Source organism: Salarias fasciatus, chromosome 16 (genome assembly GCF_902148845.1).
Source record: "Salarias fasciatus chromosome 16, fSalaFa1.1, whole genome shotgun sequence".
In the NCBI taxonomy this organism is placed as follows: Eukaryota; Metazoa; Chordata; class Actinopteri; order Blenniiformes; family Blenniidae; genus Salarias; species Salarias fasciatus.
In genome coordinates, this window is record NC_043760.1 from 26,853,882 (window position 1) to 26,877,414 (window position 23,533).

Genomic DNA, 23,533 nt, shown 5'->3' on the forward strand with positions numbered 1-23,533 from the left:
GTGTGTGTGGCAGAGGTCTGACAGGATACAGGTGAATTTCAAGATCAAAACAAAAATAGTCCAGTTTGACTAACTGTACCTGGTCCACCTGACGCTCGGTTCTGGGTTTCCGTCAGAAACACATTCAAGCGTGTCGTCTGACGTTTCTACGATGGTCACGTTCATGGGGGGAACTGCAAACAGGACAAGAGTGAGAGAGTTATTCACAGCAGCTCCAGCATGCTTTAAAGAGGAATTCACAGAAATAGTTTCACAGTTACTGCAACCACAAGATGCTTTTCTCTGGTGTGACTGAAAATGAATGACCTCACCTCAACTTTATTTATAAAGTATTAAAAAAAAAAAAAGACCGCTGCAACAAAGTGCTGTATACACAGTAAATACAGATAAAAACTTTAAAGCATCAGGTGTGAGCAATAAAAGAATAAAAATACAACGAAAACAATAAAACGGTGACAATTGAAAAAGGAGCCGAGTCTCAAACTGGGATAAAAGTCAAGGAGTAAAAAGTGTCTTCAGATGAGTTCAGGGGTTCGTCTGACGGGCCGTGGCTCATTCCAACACTTCGGAGCAACAACAGGAAAAGCTCTGAGCCTCCGTCTGGACCTCGGTGCCTCCAGGAGCAGCTGATCAGCTGACCTGAGGCCCCGGCAGGAGTGGAGAGGTGAAGCGGGCGAGGCCACTCAGAGATTTAAATACCATGTTGGCCCGAATATAAGATGATGTTTTTTTCCAGAAATTGCATCCTCAAAAGTGGGGTCGTGTTATAATCGCGGACTTACGGTAGATGGTCAATACTCATCCGTGCCGCTAGATGGAGCCAAAGTATCACTGAGCAGAGAGCGAGTGGAGCGATGAAATGAGATCAAATGATCTGATGAAAAATGAGGGATCATCTGGAACAAAGGGGCTCGAAAGCTGGACAACTGAGCAAACAACAGAGGCCAAGTTATGATACCAACTTTAAACTGATGGTGATCAACGCAGCAGAGTCATCAAACAACTGCCAAGCCGCCAGGAGGTATGATGTAGCAGAACGCCTCGTTCGATATTGGAGAGCACAGAAAAAACGCCTATGATAACGCAATGAGAAAAGCTTTCCGTGGCCCCGAGAGCGACGCTTCAGAGAGACTGATAGAAGGGTGAGTGAATACGTCTCTGAAAAACGGAAAGACGGAATGTCCACCACCAGAGCCTGATACAGCTGAAGGCACTGGAAAGTTATTTACATCATTTATGCAGTTTTGACCCCTTGAGGCTTCTTATTTGTTGCTTATTGTTTCTTATTTTGAGAAAGAGAATATATTTTTTATTATATATATATTATATTTTTTCATTTTATATCTCGTGAAATGTTATCTCAGTTGTGAGTTTTTGAGTTTAGAACTAGAATGGCACTCAGAGAGCGCAAACCTCCGCCACAGCTCAAATCAGTGACCAAAAAGCATAGAACACCATATATAATGAAACCACATTGTGATCGAGGCTGTGATCAGAGCGGAGCGCTGCAGCGTACGTCTGTCGCCCTGTCGCCCTCTCTCCCTGTGTGTGTGTGTGTGTGTGCGTGTGTGTGTGTGTGTGTGTGTGTGTGTGTGTGTGTGTGTTTATGTGAAAAGGAAAACTGAAAAGCAACAATTTATTTAAGCAACAATTTATGTTATTTTACTTGTTTTTAATTTGAAAATGGACCGGATTCTGTCGTATTTTCCGTTCCCGACTGCCTGTGTGGTGGGATCTGCTCTGTCCAGCTTCAGAACTGGCGGTGCACGGCGCGCGCAGCTCACGGAGAAAATAGAGAGGAGCAGAGCGCCGCGGTCCACAGCGCGATACCAATACCGATACCGATACTTTTTGACCAGGTTTTTAAAAATTTTTTTTAAGTTTTTATTTTTATTTTACATACATCACAGGTAGCAGTTTCGCTGTCTGACGCTCTGAAGTAGCTCCTAACAGTTCCTGCTCCTGTTCCTCATCTTAAATTTGCCGTTAATGAACCAGTGTGTCTGTCTGATCAGCAGAAGGAGAAGGGGAGCTGCTCAGTGAGCCTGAGGGAGCTGAGAGAGAAAGAGGAGCTATTTGTAATCACCTCACCTGGAAAATAAAACACGGGACCAAGATTTTAACCAAATCAAAGAACAGTTTTTATCAAAAAACACAAGATTACTACAACAATGTCAACATTTCAATAAAAATTATTCCTTTTGCCTTTTTCACACACAGAAAATGTCAACACTGAAAATATAATTTAAAAAAAATTTAACAGTATAAGCAGTACAACAAAAAGTACCATTACCCACAGGTATTTATGAAAAAAGTCATTAGTGCAAATAAGGTGCAAAGTACTATTGGCTCTTTGCTCTTTTGTCAATGAGCTTATGCCCTGAGGTTGCTTTTCGCCCCTGGATATCGTGAGCAGTTATACTACAGTAAATAAATACATTTAAAAAAATATCTGAAAATGCACAGCAATAACACGATAAAAAAAACTTTAAAAACACACAAGCTGTGTCAAGACACAGCATCTCCAGAGTCACATGCTGAACCACATTAAACAACTCCTGTCATTAGTGTAAATATACTGTAAACTATAGCTGGCTGTCATTCACCACCACCTTTGATATATATTATATTTTTTTAGTTCCATTAACACAATCAGAATTTCTTTCAATTGACTAAATATATGACAATAGTTTAATCACTGCTAAAATGACATCTTTGACCACCAATTGAAAAGCAACGTCAAATTATGCTGGAAATACCAAAATCTTAACTTGGCTAAAACAGCTCCCTGGATGTTCTGGAGGCTTCTGTTGGAAACCTCAGGCAGACACCTCTGTCTGTGTCGGGGTCTGGTCCGTTTACGCTGCTTTTAAAAGTTTGTGCAGATTGGTGGTGTTACCGCAGCAGCGAATCACCTTCATGCACACATGATGCAGTGTCTTTGTCTGAAGCTGTGAAATATGTCCACACAGCGCATCTTTATCCGTCCACCATCGCTTTTCCTCACTCTCTCCTTCTCTCTCTCTCTCTCTCGTTCTCTCTCTCTCTCTCTCTCTCTCTCTCTCGCAGAGGGAGGAGGGAGCGGCGCAGAGCGCGTTAACAAGCGTCTGAGCACTGAAGTGAGCTGAGGTCCGACAGAGAGGCTGCGCTAACTCTGCCAGAGCAGAAAAAAAATATCGATCTCAACGTGCTGGTATCGGTCGATACTGATACTAACTTTGGTATCGATACTATCAATATTTGGATCGATCCGCCCACCACTAACAGCCAGTGGAAGAGAGGCAGGATGGGAGTGATGTGTTCCCTCTGGTGTGCTCCACTAAGCAGTCGGTCTGCAGCGATCTGAAGCTCCTGGAGACGTGGGAGTGATGACTGGCTGACTCCAACATAAAGTCACTGTCTGGAGCCACTGGAGCCAAACATTATCACCTCTTTTTTTCCTTCAAACATAAAGTTATATTTGAAGGCACCGTGTGCAAGATTTCCTCTAATGAAGTCAGTAGTGTTTGAATTTGATCGGGTATCTTCCACCAGTTTACCACTACTGACACAGCCTGCAGCAGCTGAGGTGTAACAGATGGAAATGATGAGAGGAGGAGCTAACTGCCTCCTGCTGAACAACTCCCTGCTGACATGAGTGACTAAAGAAAGAAAGAAAGAAAAGAACGCCCCACTTTACTATCTAAATGGGCTGCTCTCTGAAAAACAGTTCATAAATGGTCCATAACCTTGAAAAACCAGAAACTGGTTTAAAATAAAAGCCCTATAACCCAGAAAATTGGTTACTCTTTCTAAAAAAAAAAACCCCAAATTGAACCAAAAGTACACACTAACAGATGTTGGGTTAACCCAACTTATGTGTTGCTAGTGGGGGCCTTTCTGTGTGGAGTTTGCATGTTCTCCCCGTGTGTGTCCACACAAGTTAACCCAAAAAGGGGTTTGTCCCTTTCTGATCCAGCAGTTGGGTTAAATTGTTGTTACTTTTCATACAAAAATGGTTTTTACTGCTCAGCAACACATAGGTTTGTGTTACTAAAAGAGTGCTGACATTGAAATGCTGCTGTGAACAAACAAAAATTGAACTGGATCCTGGTGGCAACTTCTGCCTTTGGCAACAGAGCAGCTGTGAATGTCCCAAATAACACTGAGTTTGCAGTGTAAACAGATTAACTGGATCAAAACAGGTTCAGCCTTTGCACAGCGACTCAATGACACATTTGAAGAGAGATGTCCGTGAAGCTGACGCTGAAAAGACGCTCTTTCTGCTTCACTGGCAAATTTTAAAGAAATCGGATCTTACTTTTAGCTGTGAAAGTTTTCAGCAGTCGATGCAGCTTTTTATGCAGATGTGCTAATTTTGCTTTCGACTTCTGAACTGTCAAATTAAAAAAGCCACAGCACTGCACTTCTTTCATTAGAATGATGCCGAATAAAGTGGAGACCAAATCACAGCAGAGGGGAGAATGTTAGAGTCTCACAGATCCTCGTCTGCAGCAGTGAACTGAAAAGCTGACATTTGGGTGGAAAAACAAATCTTCCATATGAACATGCTTCATTCAGGCACATCCTTTTGATATTATATCGTCTGGTTTCAATTTTTTGAATTTGACTCTTTTTGAAGTTGCTTGTAAAAGAAGAGTTTTCAAAAATTAAAAGGTGACTGAAGGGATTTCTTCACCACAGAAGACTTCTTGGGGTTTTCATGACTGTGAGTCAAACAGTCACAAAATAAAGTATCTTCAAAATACAACATGCAGAGCAATAAGGATTAATTCAAAGCCTGAAACGACATTTAGATAAACAGATGGTTCAAACTTGCTTCCCTCTGACACTGATCACAATCTTTTATCTTTTTAAACTTCCTGTCATGTCTGCTGTAAACATTCTTGACGACATGAGTGTGACTATCTTGATAAAACTGATAATAAATAACAGAAGAACTGGAATGAGAACATCCATCAACAAGTGAGGAAGGAAAGTACCTACAGAAGACCTGTAAGGTGAAAGCCTCGCGGTGTTCTTCTGCCAGGGCCGAGCTGCTGACCACACACTGCACTTCATGACCGCTGATTTCTCTCCTTGGCACTCCAAACAGCGACGACACCGTGGTCGTGGTTCCATTATCGAGCTCCGTGACGCTGGTCGTTTCCCTTAAATTCTTCTCAAGAGCGCCAGTGATCCACCGCAGCTGCGCAGCGGGCCGGGAGGCAGCAGCTGTGCAGGTGGCAAGAAGAACTTCTTCATTTCCCAAAATAAGAAGTGTGGAGTTGAGGCTTGTAGCTGGAGGGACTGGAGGAGAATGAAAAGTAGACAGAAAGGTGAAAATACGAGCAAGAAGGAAAGACCAGCAATTTTCTCTCATGCACCTCACATAGTAAATGTCATGTACCTTCTACTCGTAGAGGTATTTCTGTACTGGAAGTTCCACTGGGAAACAAAGAAAAAATACACGTGTAGCTTCCTTCATCATTTAACGAAACATTGGATATTTGTAGAGTTCCATTCCTCTCTGCAAAATGTCCAATGAAACTGATTCGAGGATCAGGACCATTGAAAAAATGTGGACCGTTTTCTTCTGAAATGGTGTAAAAAAAAGGATTTCCAGGCATTCCTCTGGTCTTCCTCCTCCATGATATCTGAGTGAGTGTCTTCTCCTGCTCAGTCATCTTGCAGGGTAAAGTAACATCATGTCCCTCCACCACGGTCAGGTCTCCACCAGTCACTGAGACACCTGGAAGAACAACAACATCACTGAAACAGAGACATAACTACATAATTATACAGGAATCAAAACCCCGTGGGCCTGAACAATGAGGGAGTTGAAGTCATGAAGATGCTGCAGAATAGAAGATAAATTAAAGCAAATTACAGTAAGTCGTTCATAATAAATTCTTTGTTCAATCATTACAAACAAACAGAAAGAGCAAAGACATGTTCTACCAGTCTGTAAGTAAGGATGATTTGCAACAGCAACAGAGAAATAGCAATGGTGTGAATAAAAATGCCCACAAAATAAAAAAAAAAATAAAACACAGAAACACAGGTCCTGTTGGACCTGAGTAAATGTTTTACTGGACGGTGTGGACGAGTTCTACAGCTTTAGATGTGAACCGTTTGAGGTCATTTTGGGAGAACTCTGTGCTTTAACAACACAAGATCAATCCTGTGTTCTGCCTGTCATCCATCATGTTCATAGGATTGTTGTAAAAACAAATGAAGGCAAATCTTTCAGTATTCAGAAAGACTTCTGTGATACTGAGTCACTTCAATGTTAAAAATTAAACCAGATGATCTTGGCTATTTTTCTGGCTGCAGTAACTTTGAAAAAGACAAAACACTTGTATCAAATTGTACTTTGCTTCTATGAAATACATTCAAATACATTTAAGAAAGCACAGAAGAGCAGACTGTTTCAAACTTATTATTCTATTTGTTTCAAACGTATTATTCAACCTTAGTAAATAAAATATAGGAAATCTTGAAAAACAACTGACACATTCTGAATATCAAATGACTAGAACTGTACTTTGTATTTTTTCTTTGTGTTGCTTGTTCTTTTCTAAATTTTCTAAGTTCTTTCTTAAATTGATTTTCTGAAAATCACAGAATTACAGTGAAATAAGACATGAAGATGGGATAGAGAGCTGGTACCATGAATCAGCGTATTTCCTTGATGTTTGCGTTCTTTGCTGTGTTTTGTGGTTACTGAACTATGTGTGATTGGAAAAAACAGCATTTTATAACATTTTGCTTTTTCCCAAGGCCGGATTAACCACAACTTGAAATCCCCGGGATGATTTCCAATGACACGTCTGGAACCTACCTAATGGGGCCCCACGACTACCCGGCTTGCGTCAACTTGATGCTTTACAGTCAGTCAATACGACGCCATGACCGCATTTGCACTTCATGCCACTAGGTGTGCTGCTTGCATGTTCAACCTGATTTTACACAGACCCACAGAAGAAGAAGGGCGCCTGAAGCGCAACCTCTCTCTTGTTGTGAGAAAAAGCAGATGTCGGTACCAATGACTTATAGAATTACTAGTAACTAGTAACGTCATTTCGCCTATCCGCAATATGAGTTACGGATATCTGCAATTGAATTACGGATAGGCGAAATTCCAGTTGCAGATATCTACAACTGAATTACGGATAGTCAAAATTCCAATTCGAGATATCTCCAACCCCTCCTTACTTACAGATATCTACATGTTTCTTTATGGATATCCATAACTCAGTTTTGACTAGGCGGAATTCGTTGTAGATATCTTAAGTTAAAGTAACGCCTAGTCAAAACTATGTTGTAGATATCTCAAATGGGAATTACGGATAGGAAACGGATAGATATCTAAAATTATGTTAGCGATATCTTTAATTCATTTTGATAGAGATATCTAAAACATGGAGATATCAGTAACTACAATTCTGCCTAGGCGAAATGGAATTAAAGATATCTTGAATGACAGTTTTGACTAGACGAAATGACGTTGCAGATATCCATAATGTCGTGCAATTACTCCTCCCACTTTCAGGCGGGAAGCGGTGAAATGCTGATTTGAACCGAATGTGTAGCGTGGCACGAGGCGAAGTTGCACTCCACTACACATTTAACTTGAATTTCTTTCATTTTGGTTCTGCAAAGAGCAAAAATATGTATTTTAACACCACAGTTGATACATTCGGGGCTTCCGTGTGTGTTCCCGTTTTCGGAGTGTAATCACGTGAGACTATCCCTACACCCGAATACACCGTGTAGCGAACGCGCCATCTACTGGTCAGAGTTAGACACTGCTTTATATAACAGTTCTTAATCCACTAATGGCTCTAAATGCCACAAATGCGCCTCACAAAGGAACCTCGATTTCTCACGGCCGGTACATTTGTGTAAATGAGCGTTCGTAGCTCATCTAAGCAGGCTATAAGCGCATTTTTTTGTGTCCGGCGACAGCAAATGTTCAATTCGTTCTGCATTGCTTTGACAGCTTTGGACAGCACGACGCTCTATCTCCCCGCGAATGCCCTGACTGAGGGCTCGTTCTACTCCGTGGCATTTTTGTACAATATTGTTTAATACTGCCGCCATGGAAAGGCTTCATTTGCAATAAGCTTCCTGTTTTTTCTGGCGGGGTTGGGAAGTTACGCATTTCTGGATATCTAAAATAGAGCAACGTCATTCCGACACGTCATAGTGACGTTTAAGATATCTTTACCTTACATTTCGCCTAGTGGAAACTCAATTACAGATATCTGTACTTGTCATTTAGGATATGTGATGCGTTTCATGACGTTTTCAGTGATGTCATTAGAGATATCTAAATCTCAGTTTTGACTAGGCGAAACTGAAATTTAGATATCTCTATCAGTCCTTTCGGATAGTCAAAACTACATTATATATATCTTTAATGAAAATTCCGGATATCCAAAATTCATTACGCCTAGTCAGAATGGAGTTGTGGATATCCGCAGTTCCGGATAGTGCAATCTCGGCATTAAATGTTAAAAAGGACACATCTGGTACCTACACCGGCAGGACGTGGTGATGTGTTCAATGATGTGATGCAACTGTCTAATTTTTACAAACAAATTTAGATTTTTGGGAAAATGATATTTTCCCACAATTTTTCACCACATAGTTCAACTCTCTGGAATAACAGACTAGTAGTAATAAATAGAAAATCTATTTTTAAAGAAAAATGGCATGAGAAGGGCTTGTGCTTTGTGACTGATTTGTTGGATGAGGGAGGACATTTTATTGATTTTCAAATCTTTACTAACAAGTTTAATTTGAATTGTTCCAGGTTAGAATTCACTAAAATATGTAAAGCAATTCCACTCCCATTAAAGGGACTTAAGGCAAGATTTGTGGAAAAACTGCACATGCATTTCCACTTTATTCAATGCTAATGGGTCGTGAAGCATTAAAAACCTAAAATAACAGGCCAATCCACGTATCTGTCTGCTGCCTTATACAGGCTGTGTGCCAAATAATTTGTTGCTGTTCGGGGTCCGAATTTCCCGCGCAATCGTGGGGATGTGACGTAAATTGACGCTGTATGCGCGTTGCCGAACAGGAAGAACATGGCCGCCGTGGACACGGACTCAAACACTGCTGGGATCAGGGGCGGCAGTGTTGCCAACTTGTTGACTTTCTTGCTAATCTGGCGACTTTCCAAAGCCTCTTTTCGACTTTTTTTGTCAAAAGTAACTAGCGACAAATTTAGCGGCTTTTCCTGGTGCTCTGGAGACGTGACAGGACGTCTCCGCTGTTATCAGCAAGCAGCGGGTGCTGCGTGAGCCTCTCCGCCGTCCCAAAGCACTCACAGGCGGCCAGTCTCAGCAGCACTCCCTGCTGAGTTGGGGCCGATTGGGTAAACGGCCCGGAGCTGCTCCACGGCGGCGACGGGAGAGCTCCAGCAGCCGTGGCCTGCTTCACGCGCCTCCGTGGTTCTGCGGCGGGTCCCTGCGCGCTCCGCGGCCGGCACAGAGCGCGTCTCCACCCGGGAGCGGAGATCCGGAGCTGCCGCGCCGCGGCTTGCTCCACAGAGGCGCGTGAAGCAGGCCGTGGCTTCCACGGGCCGAGTGGAGCTGCCCCACGGAGGCTGACGGGAGAGCTCCGGATCTCTGGAGAGATTCAAATCAATCATTTTCTGTAATTATAAAAGCCAGATCCATCCACCTTTTAATGATGTCGAAATTTGGTCAAAACTGGAAAAAGCTCAAAAGTGTTTTATGAAGTGGCCAATTCCCCCAAAAGTGAAGGAAACACATTTTAAAATTATTCACAAGATTTACCCGGTTGGAGAATTCTTAAAAAACAGATTTGGTTTTGAAGTTAATCCCTGTGTTTTCTGTGATGAACCAAATGAATCATTAGAGCATCTATTTTTTTCTTGTCCTCTCTCTAAAAAATTTTGGAGTGATGTTAGAGACTGGAATTCTTTTAAGATCAATGATATTCAAAGTCTGAACCTCTCTGACATCCTTTATTACAAAACGTATCCAGACACAGCCCTCTCTATGATAATTAATATCATTCTTCTCCTGGGAAAATATCATTTACATTGCAATAAATGGAAGAACAAAAGACCCTCCTTTAATAAATTCAAAAAGCAGTTTGACCTGTATTTTCTGTCTCTGAAAAGAATGTCAGGTGCTGTCCCCAAAAAATATGCCGTGATATGTCCCGTTTTCTTTTGATTTGACAGAAGACCTAGACCACTGCATATTTAATTGACGTTAACTTGTGTTGATTTGTTTGTGCCATGTTTGATGCCATCAAAAAAAATTACAAGGGGGGTCAAACCATCATGGTTTGACCCCCCCCCCCCCCCCTTGTATTTTTTTCCTTGCTTGTGGTATTTATTTATTTTTTGATTGCCTGACTCCTGACTGTTTGCCCCCGCGAGAGTTTGTATATATTTGTTTTCCTTTTAATTAAAAAAAAAAATGATGCGATGCAGCGCTTTTGCGCTTTTTCAGTAAAAGAGAAGAACTGAACTTGTTACTATTGTAACCGGGTTGAACCGATGGTTGTAAACAATAATCGTCCACATGTCACGGGCTTTATGTTTGCACTTATGAGCGTTTCCTATACATTTGTTAACTCGTGATTAGATTATTATTATTATTATTAGTAGTAGTAGTAGTAGTAGTAGTAGTAGTAGTAGTAGTAGTATTTACTGCAAAATTGCACCTAAGAAACATGGACATGTAAAAATAATTGTCGCTCTTAGAATTCTGAACTCGTCCTTTTTCTTGTTGCGAGAATGACTTTATGTTTAAAATGCTTTGAGCATTTTCAGGCAAATTGCTGATCATTTCAGATTTTCTTTTTCTTTTGTCCATGAACTGTGACTGCAATTAAATAATTAAAGCAAAAAGTTTTGAACTGCTTTCAGTATCACTGTCCCTGTTATTTAGCCTCCTTTATATGTTTACCCAAATTTAAGATTTTTACAAGTATGGTATTTGAAGTTTTCAGAGTGGTCGCTTTCAAAAAGCGTGTTAACTTTCTATGCAACCAGAGGGCTCATAGATCAGCTGAGACCAGGGGACTTGCTCCTGTTCTAACACTAAATGTGTGCTTTGGGGGGGCAATAAGTGCTTTAGGATTTTGTAGGCGTCAGAATTTTAGCTTAGAGGGGGCACTTTGAAAGAACTTGCCCAGGGGCACGTCAGTGTCTCAATATGGCTGTGCTTTTTCCTACTCCTTTTTGACCATATTGCGGTTTTCCTTGTCAATGCACTCAGTGTAGTTGTTCGCGCGAACGAACATACGAAAACAAAGACTGCTGCCTTGTACACAGTAGAATATAGGTGTCCTGCAGGATGCTCTCCTTCAGAACAAGTCAACTTCACTCATCTCGTGATCTCTGCAGGACTTTAACTCTGTCGATTTAATAACATTGTATGGAATATGACGGAGGTGCTCACGGCCTGGACTGTAACAGGACAAAGACGGCAGAAAAAGCTCCATACCTTGTGTACTTCGGCTCCAAAAGATCACCAACATCAGAATCAGCAGGTTGCGTGACGGAGCAAAACGATTCCGAGGAATATGATGACTGAAAAGGTCCATAAAGGACGGAGAGCAGAATGTGACTTCTTCCCATTTGCTGTCTGCAGCTCAGAGAAGATGGTGCGCAGGCGCACAGATGGATTCAACAGAGCGGGTTCTCCTGTCCCTGGAGCCCGAACAACATCTCTTCCTTCAACACACCTGCTGGCATGAACAGTCTCATTATTGGGCTTTGCTCTGTGCTTGGTACAGAATATTCAGGTGTGTTGAAGCAGGAGAGAACTAAAACATGCTGGATAGGGCTCCAGGAACAGGGTTGGAGACCCCAGAGCCTCGTTTTTGTTTTTGTTTGTTTTTAATTCATAATTTTGGAAGTAGAGAAAGAGGAGACAGACGAGGGAGTTCAGTCGATGGTCTTTTGTTTTCATGTTCATCATACGTAATTAAACTAAACAAAAACGAAACTCACTCAGGAAGTACATAATGTTTGAATAATTCGTGAGGAGGTGGCTGCTGACCTGTCAAAAAAACATTACTGCGATTCTATGTATTTATTACTTGATATATTCATATATAACGCCTGTAAGAAAAAAAATTATCTCTACAGAATGTTTCTCAAACTAAGAACAAAAGAAGCCGAGGTTCGGTATAAAAAATATAAAAATAAACTGATATCAATTCTAAGACAACAGAAAAAGGATTACTACACAAAATTAATAGAGAAAAGCAAAAATAGTACAAAAAACACATGGAGTGTAATTAACACAGTCTTGCACAAAGGCAAGGTTAAACCCATAATTCCAAACCATATAACCAAAAACAAAATAGACATTTTTGAAAAACAGGACATTGTAGAGGAATTTAATAATTACTTTGTGAATATAGGGAAAAATCTATCTCAAAATATCCCAGACGAAAACATAAATAGTGGAATAATACAAAATAATGAACGTAGCATCTTTCTTGAGCCTGTACAAGCAAATGAAATAGTCAGTATTGTTCGTAAATTTCCAAATAAAAACTCCAATGACTATACAGACATGAACATGTCACTGATAAAACAAATAATAGATGTCGTGATTGAACCCTTTAAATACATCTGTAACTTGTCATTTACCACAGGAACATTTCCAGAGAGTATGAAAATAGCCAAAGTAATTCCACTTTTCAAAAAAGGAAATAAAAATGATGTCTCCAATTACAGACCTATATCGTTACTTCCTCAGCTCTCAAAAATTTAGAAAAATTATTTGTGATCAGATTAAATAAATTTATTGTTAAACACAACATTTAAGTAACAATCATATGGATTTCGGACTAATCACTCAACCGCCACAGCAATTATGGAACTGGCAGAAGAAATCACAAATGCAATGGACAAGAAACGTTTCTTAGTAAGTGTCTTCGTAGATCTTCAAAAAGCATTTGATACTCTAGATCATGACATATTGCTGTATAAATTATATAAGTACGGTATAAGAGGTGTTGCTCATGAATGGGTCAAAAGCTATTTAAAAGACAGAAAACAATTTGTTCAAATCAACGATATAAAATCTAAAAATGGAAACGTAACTTGTGGGGTTCCTCAAGGATCCGTCCTTGGACCAGTGCTCTTTCTTCTTTATATCAATGACATTGACACTGCTTCCAGCTTATTGAAATGCATCTTGTTTGCGGATGATACTACTTTGTATTATGCTGGAGACAATATAAATGAAGTATTAGAAATTGTAGAAAAAGAGTTTCAGAATGTTATAAAATGGTTCAACGCTAACAAACTATCTTTGAACATCAGTAAGACCAAATATATGATTTTCAGTTACAGAAGGACAGACGTTGACACAACACTGACAGTGGAAGGTATAGAGATTGAGAGAACAAATGAAATTAAGTTTTTAGGTGTATTGCTGGATGAACAACTAACATGGAAATCCCATATAGAGTACGTTAAAACTAAGATTTCTCAAACCATTGCTGTTCTGTACAAATTGAAAGAGTCACTTCACAATAATTCTTTGTTTCTGTTGTACAATTCATTGATTATACCATATCTGACCTACTGTGTTGAAGTCTGGGGAAATGCTTGTAAGACCTACACTGAACCACTCTTCCTCTTACAGAAACGAGCGATTCGTGTGGTGAATGGAAGTGGTTACAGAGACCACACTAACCCAATATTTATAAAATTGAAATCCTTAAAAATGAAAGAATTGGTAAAACTCAACCTTCTTAAAACAATGTATAAAGCTCACCGGAAAAAATTACCATTTAATTTACAGAATAGATTTGCAAAGCGAGACAGTCAATATAGATTAAGAGGCACTGAAGTTTTCAAACGACCAGAATCAAGAACCAAATTGAAAGAAAGATGCATCACAACAAAAGGAATCAATTTATGGAATAAACTTGACAGTGAAATTAAGAGGTCTCAGTCCATTCACATCTTCAAGAAATGTTTAAAAGCACAGTTATTGGGAGGGTACGACTCTGTTTTAAAGAATGGTCAAACTTAGAATGATTGTTTCTTTTGAACATATTTCATTAAGGTTTTTTTTTTTTTTTTGTTTGTTTGTTTTGTATTTACACTTGGGAAATGGTTGTATTTGATCTGCAATTATTTGTGAAATGGTCATATTTGTATTTTGATTTAGTGAAATTGTTGTATTGAATTTTGCATTTTTTTTTTTTGTGATATGTTAAATCTTGACAAATTGTCATTTATTTTATGTTAATAGGGGCAGACATCATAAGTCTCACTTCTTTCTGTTCCTTTTCATTTCTTTCTTTTAAAAAAGAATGAAACAAATAAAATCAATCAATCAATCAATCAATAATATTATAATATATTTATTGTCCAATACATATTTACTTGATAAATATTGTAATATATGTATATAATGTCTTTACATAATATCGCTGAGCAGCGACCATAAACTCAGCAAATGTAACTGTTCACATATACCTCTAATATATTTTTATAAGGCTCAGCAACAGTAGTAGTAGTTGAAGAAGCTTGATTTCGAAAAACCAACCAAACAAACAAACAAACAAACAAACAAACAAACAAACAAAAGTGAATAAAGAAAAAAACAGGACAAAAGCAAAAACACAGAACATACATTTAAATAAACAAACTGCCCAACAGGAGCTGGTCTGGTTCCCATCCTGCACCACAGCGCCGCCTGGTGGTAGAACTAGTGAGAAGCAGGGAAGCAGTGAGCTGGCTGATTCAAGGCAGGAGGTCAGGAGTGGAGAGGAGGCGGTGGAGGAGGTCCGGGAGATTTCCAGCTGGAAAGGAGGATGAAGAGTTAGTGGAGGAGAGTAGTGACAGTGTGGGAACCTGTAGTGGGGGGGGGCGGGGGGGGGGGGCGGGGGGTATGCACCTTTTTTCCTTTTTTCCTTTATTTTAACGTTTCAAAACACATAAGGAATTTGGTCTTTATACAGAATAAAATAAAATTATCAGTCACTTAGTGACTTCTTAATATACTCAGCTGAACTTAGATCATAGCATAGATTCTAATCAAAGTGCTTGCAAAAAACCAAAACAAACAAAGTCTTAAATACAGTAACTTGAAGTTGACAGTCTGTGAGGAAGAAATGAAAATGTTTCTTGAAATACATTTGGCATGATAATATTTCCAATCTTTTTAGCATAAACCTCAAATGTAAAGAAAAACAGAATCATGAAAAATTCACAAAATAAAACACTGAAATGAGATGTGTGTTTTTGTGGTGAAAGTGCATCAAATCCTGGACATGAGTGAATATCAGTGATGATGCTGCTGTGGACACTCTGACACAACATGCTGAGATTCACATATTACTGGGTGTTTTTTTTCCCGCCACATTCTAATGTCCATTTCAGACATTTAGGGTAATAATAGCTTGGAAAATTATTCTTTCTCTATTCGCCTCAGTCTGTGAAACACAAGGCTGTTTGCTCATGTGACAGTCCGTCTATGTGATCCTCATTGTCTGGAGAAGATGATGTGAAAAGCATCATTATAAACAGCCACTAAAGTGGTTGCACTTTATATAATAATAATATCTGGGATACCCTGAATGTTGATGTAAAAAAGCTGGCAGAGGGTTTGATAAAGTCTAAGTGTGGTCAGGATGACAAAGGGAGTCGAGAAGAAAGACGATGATAGTTAAATTCGAAGGAGGCTCTCACCCAAATGAAGGGTTTTATGGGTTGATGAGGTACAAAGTGAGAGTACGCACCAAAGCTGGAGAAAAGAAAGGCAAGTGTTCGGTGTGGTGGTGAACATAGATATGAGGCATGTGAAGAAGGTGCCATGGTGAAGTGTTGTAACTGGAGGGAGTCATAGTGCAGCGTACTGAGGATGTGAGCTGATGAGGAAGGAGGTGGAGGCACAGCAGGTACAAAGGAAACAAAAAAATACACTGACAGTCAGGATCCTAAGAGAGGGAAGGCAGAATACCAGCAATGGGTGCAATGAACAACTAATGGAGGAAAAGGAAAATTAGAAAAGAGGAAAGCATAGCAAGACAAGAAGTTGGTGACTTTTATAGCAGGAGTGATGAATGCAACAGCTGGTGTTAATCTAAAACTGACAGGATCCAGACGAGTGTGACAGCAATAAGGACTGAATTAGGAAGAAGTAAGGGATGAACTGGAAGTAAGAGCACAGGCAGGAGCCATGTGGTTGATAATCATCATGCTGATTCTGCACTGGAATGCAAGGAGCATCACAGCAAAGATTTGGATCTTGTGATTTAAGTGTCTGTCAGAAGGGATCAGGTAGAGGATGGATCACATTTGTGAAGATAAGGGATACCTTACAGCTGTAAAATACTTCAGCTAAATTAACTTGAGGAACATGGGGAGAGTAATGTGTTTTCATGTGAGGTTTTTCATACTGTGGGGAAGTGAGAGGATTGACAGTAGTGGACAGGTAATAACAGAATTGTTAAAAGAGGGGGATTTAGTGTGCTTAAATGATAGAAGTAAAACTAGGGTTGAAGCCAGTGCTGGGTTTACCTTTATGGTGTCCAGTAGATTGGCAACAATATGTGAGTGGAGGTTAGATAGGAAAAGAACTATAGGAAGTGAAAATAGGCACAGAACTATCGGTCAGTTGTTTCCTAGAGAAGTGAAATGCCACAGGGGGGGTGTCATCTGTCCCACACTCTTTTCAATAATAAGCAATGACGTTTTCATAAATCTGCCAATAGATCTGAGAGATTGCTATTTGGGGCCGCACGGTGGCGCGGTGGTTAGTGCTCTTGCCTCACAGCAAGAAGGTCCTGGGTTCAAATACCGGCCGGGGCTCGGGGCCTTTCTGTGTGGAGTTTGCATGTTCTCCCCGTGTGTGCGTGGGTTCCCTCCGGGTACTCCGGCTTCCTCCCACGGTCCAAAAACATGCATGGTAGGTTAATTGATCACCCTAAATTGCCCCTAGGTATGAATGTGTGAGTGAATGGTTGTTTGTCTATATATGTCAGCCCTGCGACAGACTGGCGAACTGTCCAGGGTGTACCCCGCCTTCGCCCACAGCAGCTGGGATCGGCTCCAGCCACTCGCGACCCCGAAAGGGATGAAGCGGCGGAAAATGAATGAATGAATGAAGATTGCTATTTGATTTTGACAGGTTTGGATGGAGTTCAGGCTCTGGCCTTGAGGGTTTGCTGAGCAGTGAAACCAGAGTGTGCTCTCTCAGTTGAGACAGGAGAAATGCCTCTTGACTTGTGCAGGAAACAACTGAACTATTGGCGATAGGATAGCTGAGAGGATGAGGAGAGCTACATCCAGAAGGAGTAATAAACTGATGGGAGAGAGTGAGAATGAGAAACTAAATATGCATCGACATATAGTCAATGCAATGATATGTGATCAGTTTGAAGATGCAAATAAGTGTTTTCAGGTCTGTCCCTGAAATATGGGCAAAATGAACATTACAACCCAAAGACAGAATATTTGTATAGATAAAAAAAAATTAATGATTCTATCCATTATCCATCGATCCTGACCTTTATGCACTGAAGTTCATTCAGAAATGATTCTCATTACAATAATTATCTGGTTTAAAGGTGGCATACAACAAGAATAGAGTGCAGATGTGGTTTAATCTGATCAAACTCAAGCATATTTCACCATTTCTTTGGAACAAAAATCACTAAATAACCTTTAGCCTTCCTTAAAGATTGCTTTCACACTACTGAATTCCACGATCCTTCAACACCAATATGTTTTCAAAAGTGGTTAATGACCAAATACACTCACCGGTTGTAAGTTTCCACCATCAAAGTTCCCACAGGAAGAGAGGACAGAAAAGGCTCAGACTGCAGGAGTTGGTGACATTTGATGATGAAATATGTCTGGAGACAGAAAGGAGAGCAGAGAAGAGAAGCTCAGTCAGATGAATGTCTTTCAGCAGGATTACTATGCCAACAACACATCATCATTAGGGTAAAACTAACCTGTCTCACGACGGTCTAAACCCAGCTCACGTTCCCTATTAGTGGGTGAACAATCCAACGCTTGGTGAATTCTGCTTCACAATGACAGGAAGAGCCGACATCGAAGGATCAAAAAGCGACGTCGTTATGAACGCTTGGCCACCACAAGCCAGTTATCCCTGCTCAACTTGAAAGTGCTCCAACGTGGCCTGAGCCAGTTCTGACTGTAAGCTTTTTTAAATAGAAAAGATTTAAAGGGACACATTATGCTATTTTTCAGTCACGTCATATCAGTCTCAAAAGCCCAAAAACATAATGGTTAAGTTTGTTCGCCCCAAATTCATCGTTTGTTCAGAGTTTGTGCAGACCAAACTCAAACTCAACCATTTCAGCTTCCGTTTATGTTTCATTTTCACAAAATGTGGTGCAGCAAGACAGGGAGGAAACAGTTTTCAAATTTGAACGTCATAATGAAGCTACGGCAACAAATAGCAAACTAAAAGGAGGCCAGTTAGGTTTTTTTTTTTGTTTTGTTTTTTTTTTGTTTCTGCCTCATAACTTTGCCATGGTGATTTTATAAGCGTTTCCAAAATATGAAATATTCAGGTCAGCTGTATGTTTCAGAAAATCATTTAAGGACAAATGGGGGGAAAAAGATTTCAGGATTTTATTAAGTCATGTTGGATGACTTCACAAAGTGAAAAAAAAAACATAACATGTCCCCTTTAAATCAAACCTTAAAAGTAGTGTTAGCCTCCCCATCTAAAACTGAATGCTGTGCTGAATATAACAGGGGTGTAAAACTCATTTTACTTCAGGGCAACAAAAAGTTCATTTATCTTAAATGGACAAGACTGGTAAAGTTGTTATAAAATAAATGTGAAAATTCTTCTTTGGAAAATAAAAAACAAAAATCCCAGTAAATTTAACAAGTTGGAAATTAATGAAATGAAGTTGAAGACACATTAACAGTGTGTGGTGTACAGAGTTGGGGTCCGTTACTCAAAAAAGTAAAGAGTTACCCGTTACTAGTTACTTTTGAAAAAAGTAGTGCCTTACACTACTTGATTACTCCATGGAAATAGTAAAGAAGTTACACTACTCATTACTGCATAGTGCTCCGCGGAGCTGTGCTCCCTTATATCCTTCCGTGGAGCACTGCACATGCGCAGATCTGTGTGTATCAGAACTTTTTTTTTAACGGATTGAAAAGAAAACACGCCTTTTAAAATGTTTCATAACCATTCGGATTTACTTCACGTGCTAATACGCCGTCCCCTGGACCACTGGAAGGTGTATTTTGTCCATTTGCGTAGTCCGGCTCTGACTGACTTCCAGCTGAGCTTCGAGCTAAGCTACTACGATGCTAACAGCTGGGAACCAGAGACACAGGAATTTATGAGCTTGTCTAACTTTCTCAATGATAGGGAAAGGGTGAGGGTCCCTAATCTTCGGAGTATTCATTTAAAAGGGGCATTTACAGTAGGAGGGAGTGCAGTGTTGTCAGTGGGGCACAAATTTATATAAGGTAACCAATTTGACTTTGACAGTTCCATCAGCCCTGACCCGGAAGAGATAGCGAGTAGTTGCTCGTATGGCCACCGTTCCATCTACTGGTGGTAATAAAAAAACTCTGCTTAAATAACAATATTTTGGTTTGCAGTCATTGTAAAAGTAACGATCGTAGCATTTCATTTGTAACGCTAGTTTAACTACCAATCTAGAAGGAGTAGTGTCGTTACACTACTCGTTCCCATCAAAAGTAATTTAACTACTTGTAACGCTCGTTACTTGTCGTTACATACCCAACTCTGGTGGTGTACATTAAACTATCATTTGCTGGAGGAAGTCTTATTAATCCTCAACTCAATCCAGACGACAACATGAAAGATGTCCATCATACAGCTGTGGCCAAAATTTTACATACGCTTGTAAAGAACATAACGTCATGGCTCTCTCTTGAGTCTCCAGTTATTTCTACAACTCTGATTTTTCTCTGATAGAATTACTGGAACTGATACTTCTTTGTCATAAAAACACTCATGAAGTTTAGTTTTTTTATGACTTTATTATGGGTTAACAGAAAAAGTGACCAAATCTGCCAGTTAAAAAATATACAGCAATGCTAATATTCAGTTACATGTCCCTTGGCCATTTCTTATTCGATTTTTTGGTCGCCATCCACAAGCTTCTGGTTGAATCGTTGACCACTCCTCTTCACAGAATTGATGCAGTTCAGTTAAATTTGTTGGTTTTCTGACATGGACTTGTTTCTTCAGCTTGTCCACATGTTCTCAATGGGGTTTAAGTCAGAACTTAAACCTTTATTGTAGCCTGATTTAGCCATTACCACTTTTGATGTGTGTTTGGGATCATTGTCCTGTTGGAACACCCAGGGCCGGCTAAGCATAGGCGGACTAGGGTGCAATGTGAGTGCACCGCACCGCACCGCGCCCCCCCACTCCAACGCTCCATGTCAGCACCGCACCACACCCCACACCAGTCCGACGGGGCGCTCGTCTCGAGCTCGTCTGGGGCAGCTAACAAGCCCAGGACGGCTCTGGGAACATCCAACTGCACCCAAGATCCAACTTTCGGGTTGATGATTTGAGGTTATCTTGAAGAGTTTTAAGGTAATCCTCCTTCATTATCCCATTTACTCTCTGTAAAGCACCAGGTCAATTGGCAGAAAAGCAGCCCCACAGCATGATACTACCACCACCATGCTTGACGGTAGTCACGGTGTTCTTGGGGTTAAAGGTTTCACCTTTTGTCCTCCAAACATATTGCTGGACATTATGGCCAAACAGCTCAATTTTTGTTTCGTCTGACCACAGAACTTTCCTCCAGAAGGTCTCGTCTTTGTCCATGTGATCAGCAGTAAACTTCAGTCGAGCCTTCAGTTGCTGCTTTTTGGAGCAAGGGCCTCCTTCTTACACAGCAGCCTGTCAGTCCTTGGTGATGTAAAACACTGTGGACACTGAAACCTGTGTATTGTACCGACTGAGGGCGTTTCTATCCTATGAGACTTATTTAATGGCCTCTGGGAAATCACTCATGATCACTCACAAGAAGGTAACAAGCCATGCTACGAAGGTCATTTCACTCAGCTTTCTGAGTCACCAAAATTGCTCATTCACGTTGCTGTATGTATGTTTTTGACCAAGCAGATTTGGTCACTTTCTCTGTGAACCCATAATAAATTCATAAAAGAACCAAACTTCATCAATGTTTTTTGTGACAAAGAAGTATCAGTTCCAATCATTCTACCAAAGAAAAATCAGACTTATAGAAATACCTGGGGACTCAAAAGAGCCAAGACATTGTTCTTTCCAAGTGTATGGAAACTTTTGAGCACAACTGTAAGTAACATGAATACACCCACAGTTCCTGTCATGCTTTTGTGGTCCTGAATGAACATCAGGGAACTTTTGTAACAGAGGTCATATTGCTTCGTTTTTTTGTATCTTGTTCTTTCATGAATCTACACAAACGTCCAGATTACTGAGCAGCTTCTTCCAGATAACTGAACTTAATGAATGAGTGAATCAAACTTTGAATCAGAGATAAACTTATACTTTCACTCACCTGTAGATGCAGATAGTTAATATCATGAAGCAGAGAGGAAATCGTATGGCGGGTATAACCAGAAATCTCCGTGAATCTGCATCAAAACAGAACTACAATGAGATCGAGGCAGCAAGTGGACAATGTTTTATCTTCTGTGGAGATGCTGGGAAGGTTTACCTACCTTTCTCAGGTTTATCAGTCACAGTTACATTCCATTCAATTTATTATGTGCAGTCCATCCTGGTTACAGAGCATGAATAAAGTCCTTCATCTTCAGCCTGAGCATTCAGAATACTGAGCCTGGTAAAAGAGTCCTGATGTATGATTTGTCTTGGAGAGGGAAGCTTACAAATAGTCTCATTCTTTCATCCAGGCGAATTGTGGTGCATTTCTCATTGATATATTTCAGTTGAGCTGGACTGGTTCTCCTCTGAACATCACAGCCGTCCTCTGCTGATCTGAAACATTCACAAAAGGAAACATCCAGTCAGCAATAAAGACAATCTGAAGTAGAATTAAATTTGTTATCAGTAATGTAAACCTTACCGTACCTTCAAAGACACGATGCATCCCCAGCAGCTGAAAGAAGAGCAGAGCTGCTTGGTTTGAACTGAACATTGTGTCGTTCAGACAGAGAGTGAGAAGAGTGTCATCAGCCCTGAATGCATCTGCAGAGGAGGCTCCACACAAGGAAGTGGTTAGTCGCTGTTTTGCAGCGTTCACATTATGTGCACAAAGAATTATACATGTGGTGTCATTGTTCCATCAATGATTTCAACATGTGACAAAGAAAATGACTGATGAACACTGTCAACCACAGGAGGACTGCTTCTTCATACTCATAAGAATGAAACTATAAACAATGGCCTGCTGTCTTAAAAGTGCAAAAGCAGGTTCCCCTTATAGTGTTTCAGACTTCACGTAAAATGAGACTAATAAAACTTTAAGATATGATTTAGCCTTGTTAATAGCTTTATGTATCAGTCCCTCCCCAGTCACCGGCCCCCCTCCTCCACCCTCTGTTCCTCCGACCAAGGGCACCTCAGTTTCTCCCTGTACATATCTCTCTACCCAGGGCCCCTTTCCTCCCTCCCTATTATATCAGTGGACCAGGTAAGGATGGAGCTGATTAAACTCCACCCCAGGAAGGCAGCTGGACCGGATCGCATCAGCCCAAGGCTCCTCAAGGTCTGTGCTGAGGAGCTGGTGATCCCCCTACACCACGTCTACAGTCTGAGTCTGCGCCTGGGAAGGGTCCCCTCAGTGTGGAAAACATCTTGCATTGTCCCTGTACCTAAGAAGAGCCGCCCCATGAGCTGAACGATTACAGACCTGTTGCACTTACATCCCACGTGATGAAAACGCTGGAGCGACTTGTTCTGCTGCTCATGCGACCACTGGTACAGGGTGGGGGGGGACACACTCCAGTTTGCCTACCAGGAGAAGGTGGGAGTGGAGGATGCAGTGCTCTATCTCCGACACCGTGCACTCTCCTACCTGGACGTGGGTGGATGTGCTGTGAGGCTGCTCTTTTTTGATTTCTCGAGCGCCTTTAATACAATCCAGCCCTGCCTGCTCCAGGAGAAGCTCAACAATATGGATGTCGACCTTCACCTGGTGAACTGGATTATGGACTATTTAAACAACAGGCCACAGTTCGTCAGGATGGGAGGTCAACAGTCTACATCTCAGTCCTGTTTCCAATCCAATCCATTTTATTTATAAAGCACATTTTAAAACAGACAAAAGTCTCCAGAGTGCTGCACAAGAACAACAAAATAAAAACAAATACAAACAATAAAACCATAAAATGAATAAAACATAAAATAAAAAGTGTGAAATAAAATAATAAATAAGATAAAAATAAATTAAAAGACACAGAGGACCACACAACTTACGTGGCGTTAAAAGACAAAGAATAAAAGTGGGCCTTAAGACGAGACTTAAAACAGTCAGAGACTTAAAACAGTCCACAGTGGGGCTGTTCGGACGTGTAGTATTGGAGTGCCACAGGGAA

General features: G+C 40.6%; 1 protein-coding gene across 3 annotated transcripts in view; it reads right to left on the reverse strand.

Moving 5' to 3' along the window:
• The window catches only part of LOC115402938 (nectin-4-like), a 34,900-nt gene extending 12,699 nt beyond the window's left edge, over positions 1–22,201 (reverse strand). Inside the window, exons 1-8 of one of the 3 annotated variants that reach the window (XM_030111625.1) lie at positions 22,068–22,201; positions 21,698–21,974; positions 21,535–21,610; positions 17,771–17,865; positions 14,640–14,808; positions 5,390–5,731; positions 4,987–5,289; positions 80–173 (exon numbers count right to left, since the gene is read on the reverse strand). In XM_030111625.1, coding sequence (XP_029967485.1) covers positions 80–173; positions 4,987–5,289; positions 5,390–5,666 — 674 coding nt within the window. In that variant the 5' untranslated portion in view covers positions 5,667–5,731; positions 14,640–14,808; positions 17,771–17,865; ... (1 more) ...; positions 21,698–21,974; positions 22,068–22,201. Of the gene's footprint in view, positions 1–79; positions 174–4,986; positions 5,290–5,389; positions 5,732–11,480; positions 11,637–14,639; positions 14,809–17,770; positions 17,866–21,534; positions 21,611–21,697; positions 21,975–22,067 lie in introns of those variants that run through there. The other 2 variants (XM_030111623.1, XM_030111624.1) reach the window with 2 other exon arrangements.
• Between the last annotated feature and the right edge of the window lie 1,332 nt (positions 22,202–23,533).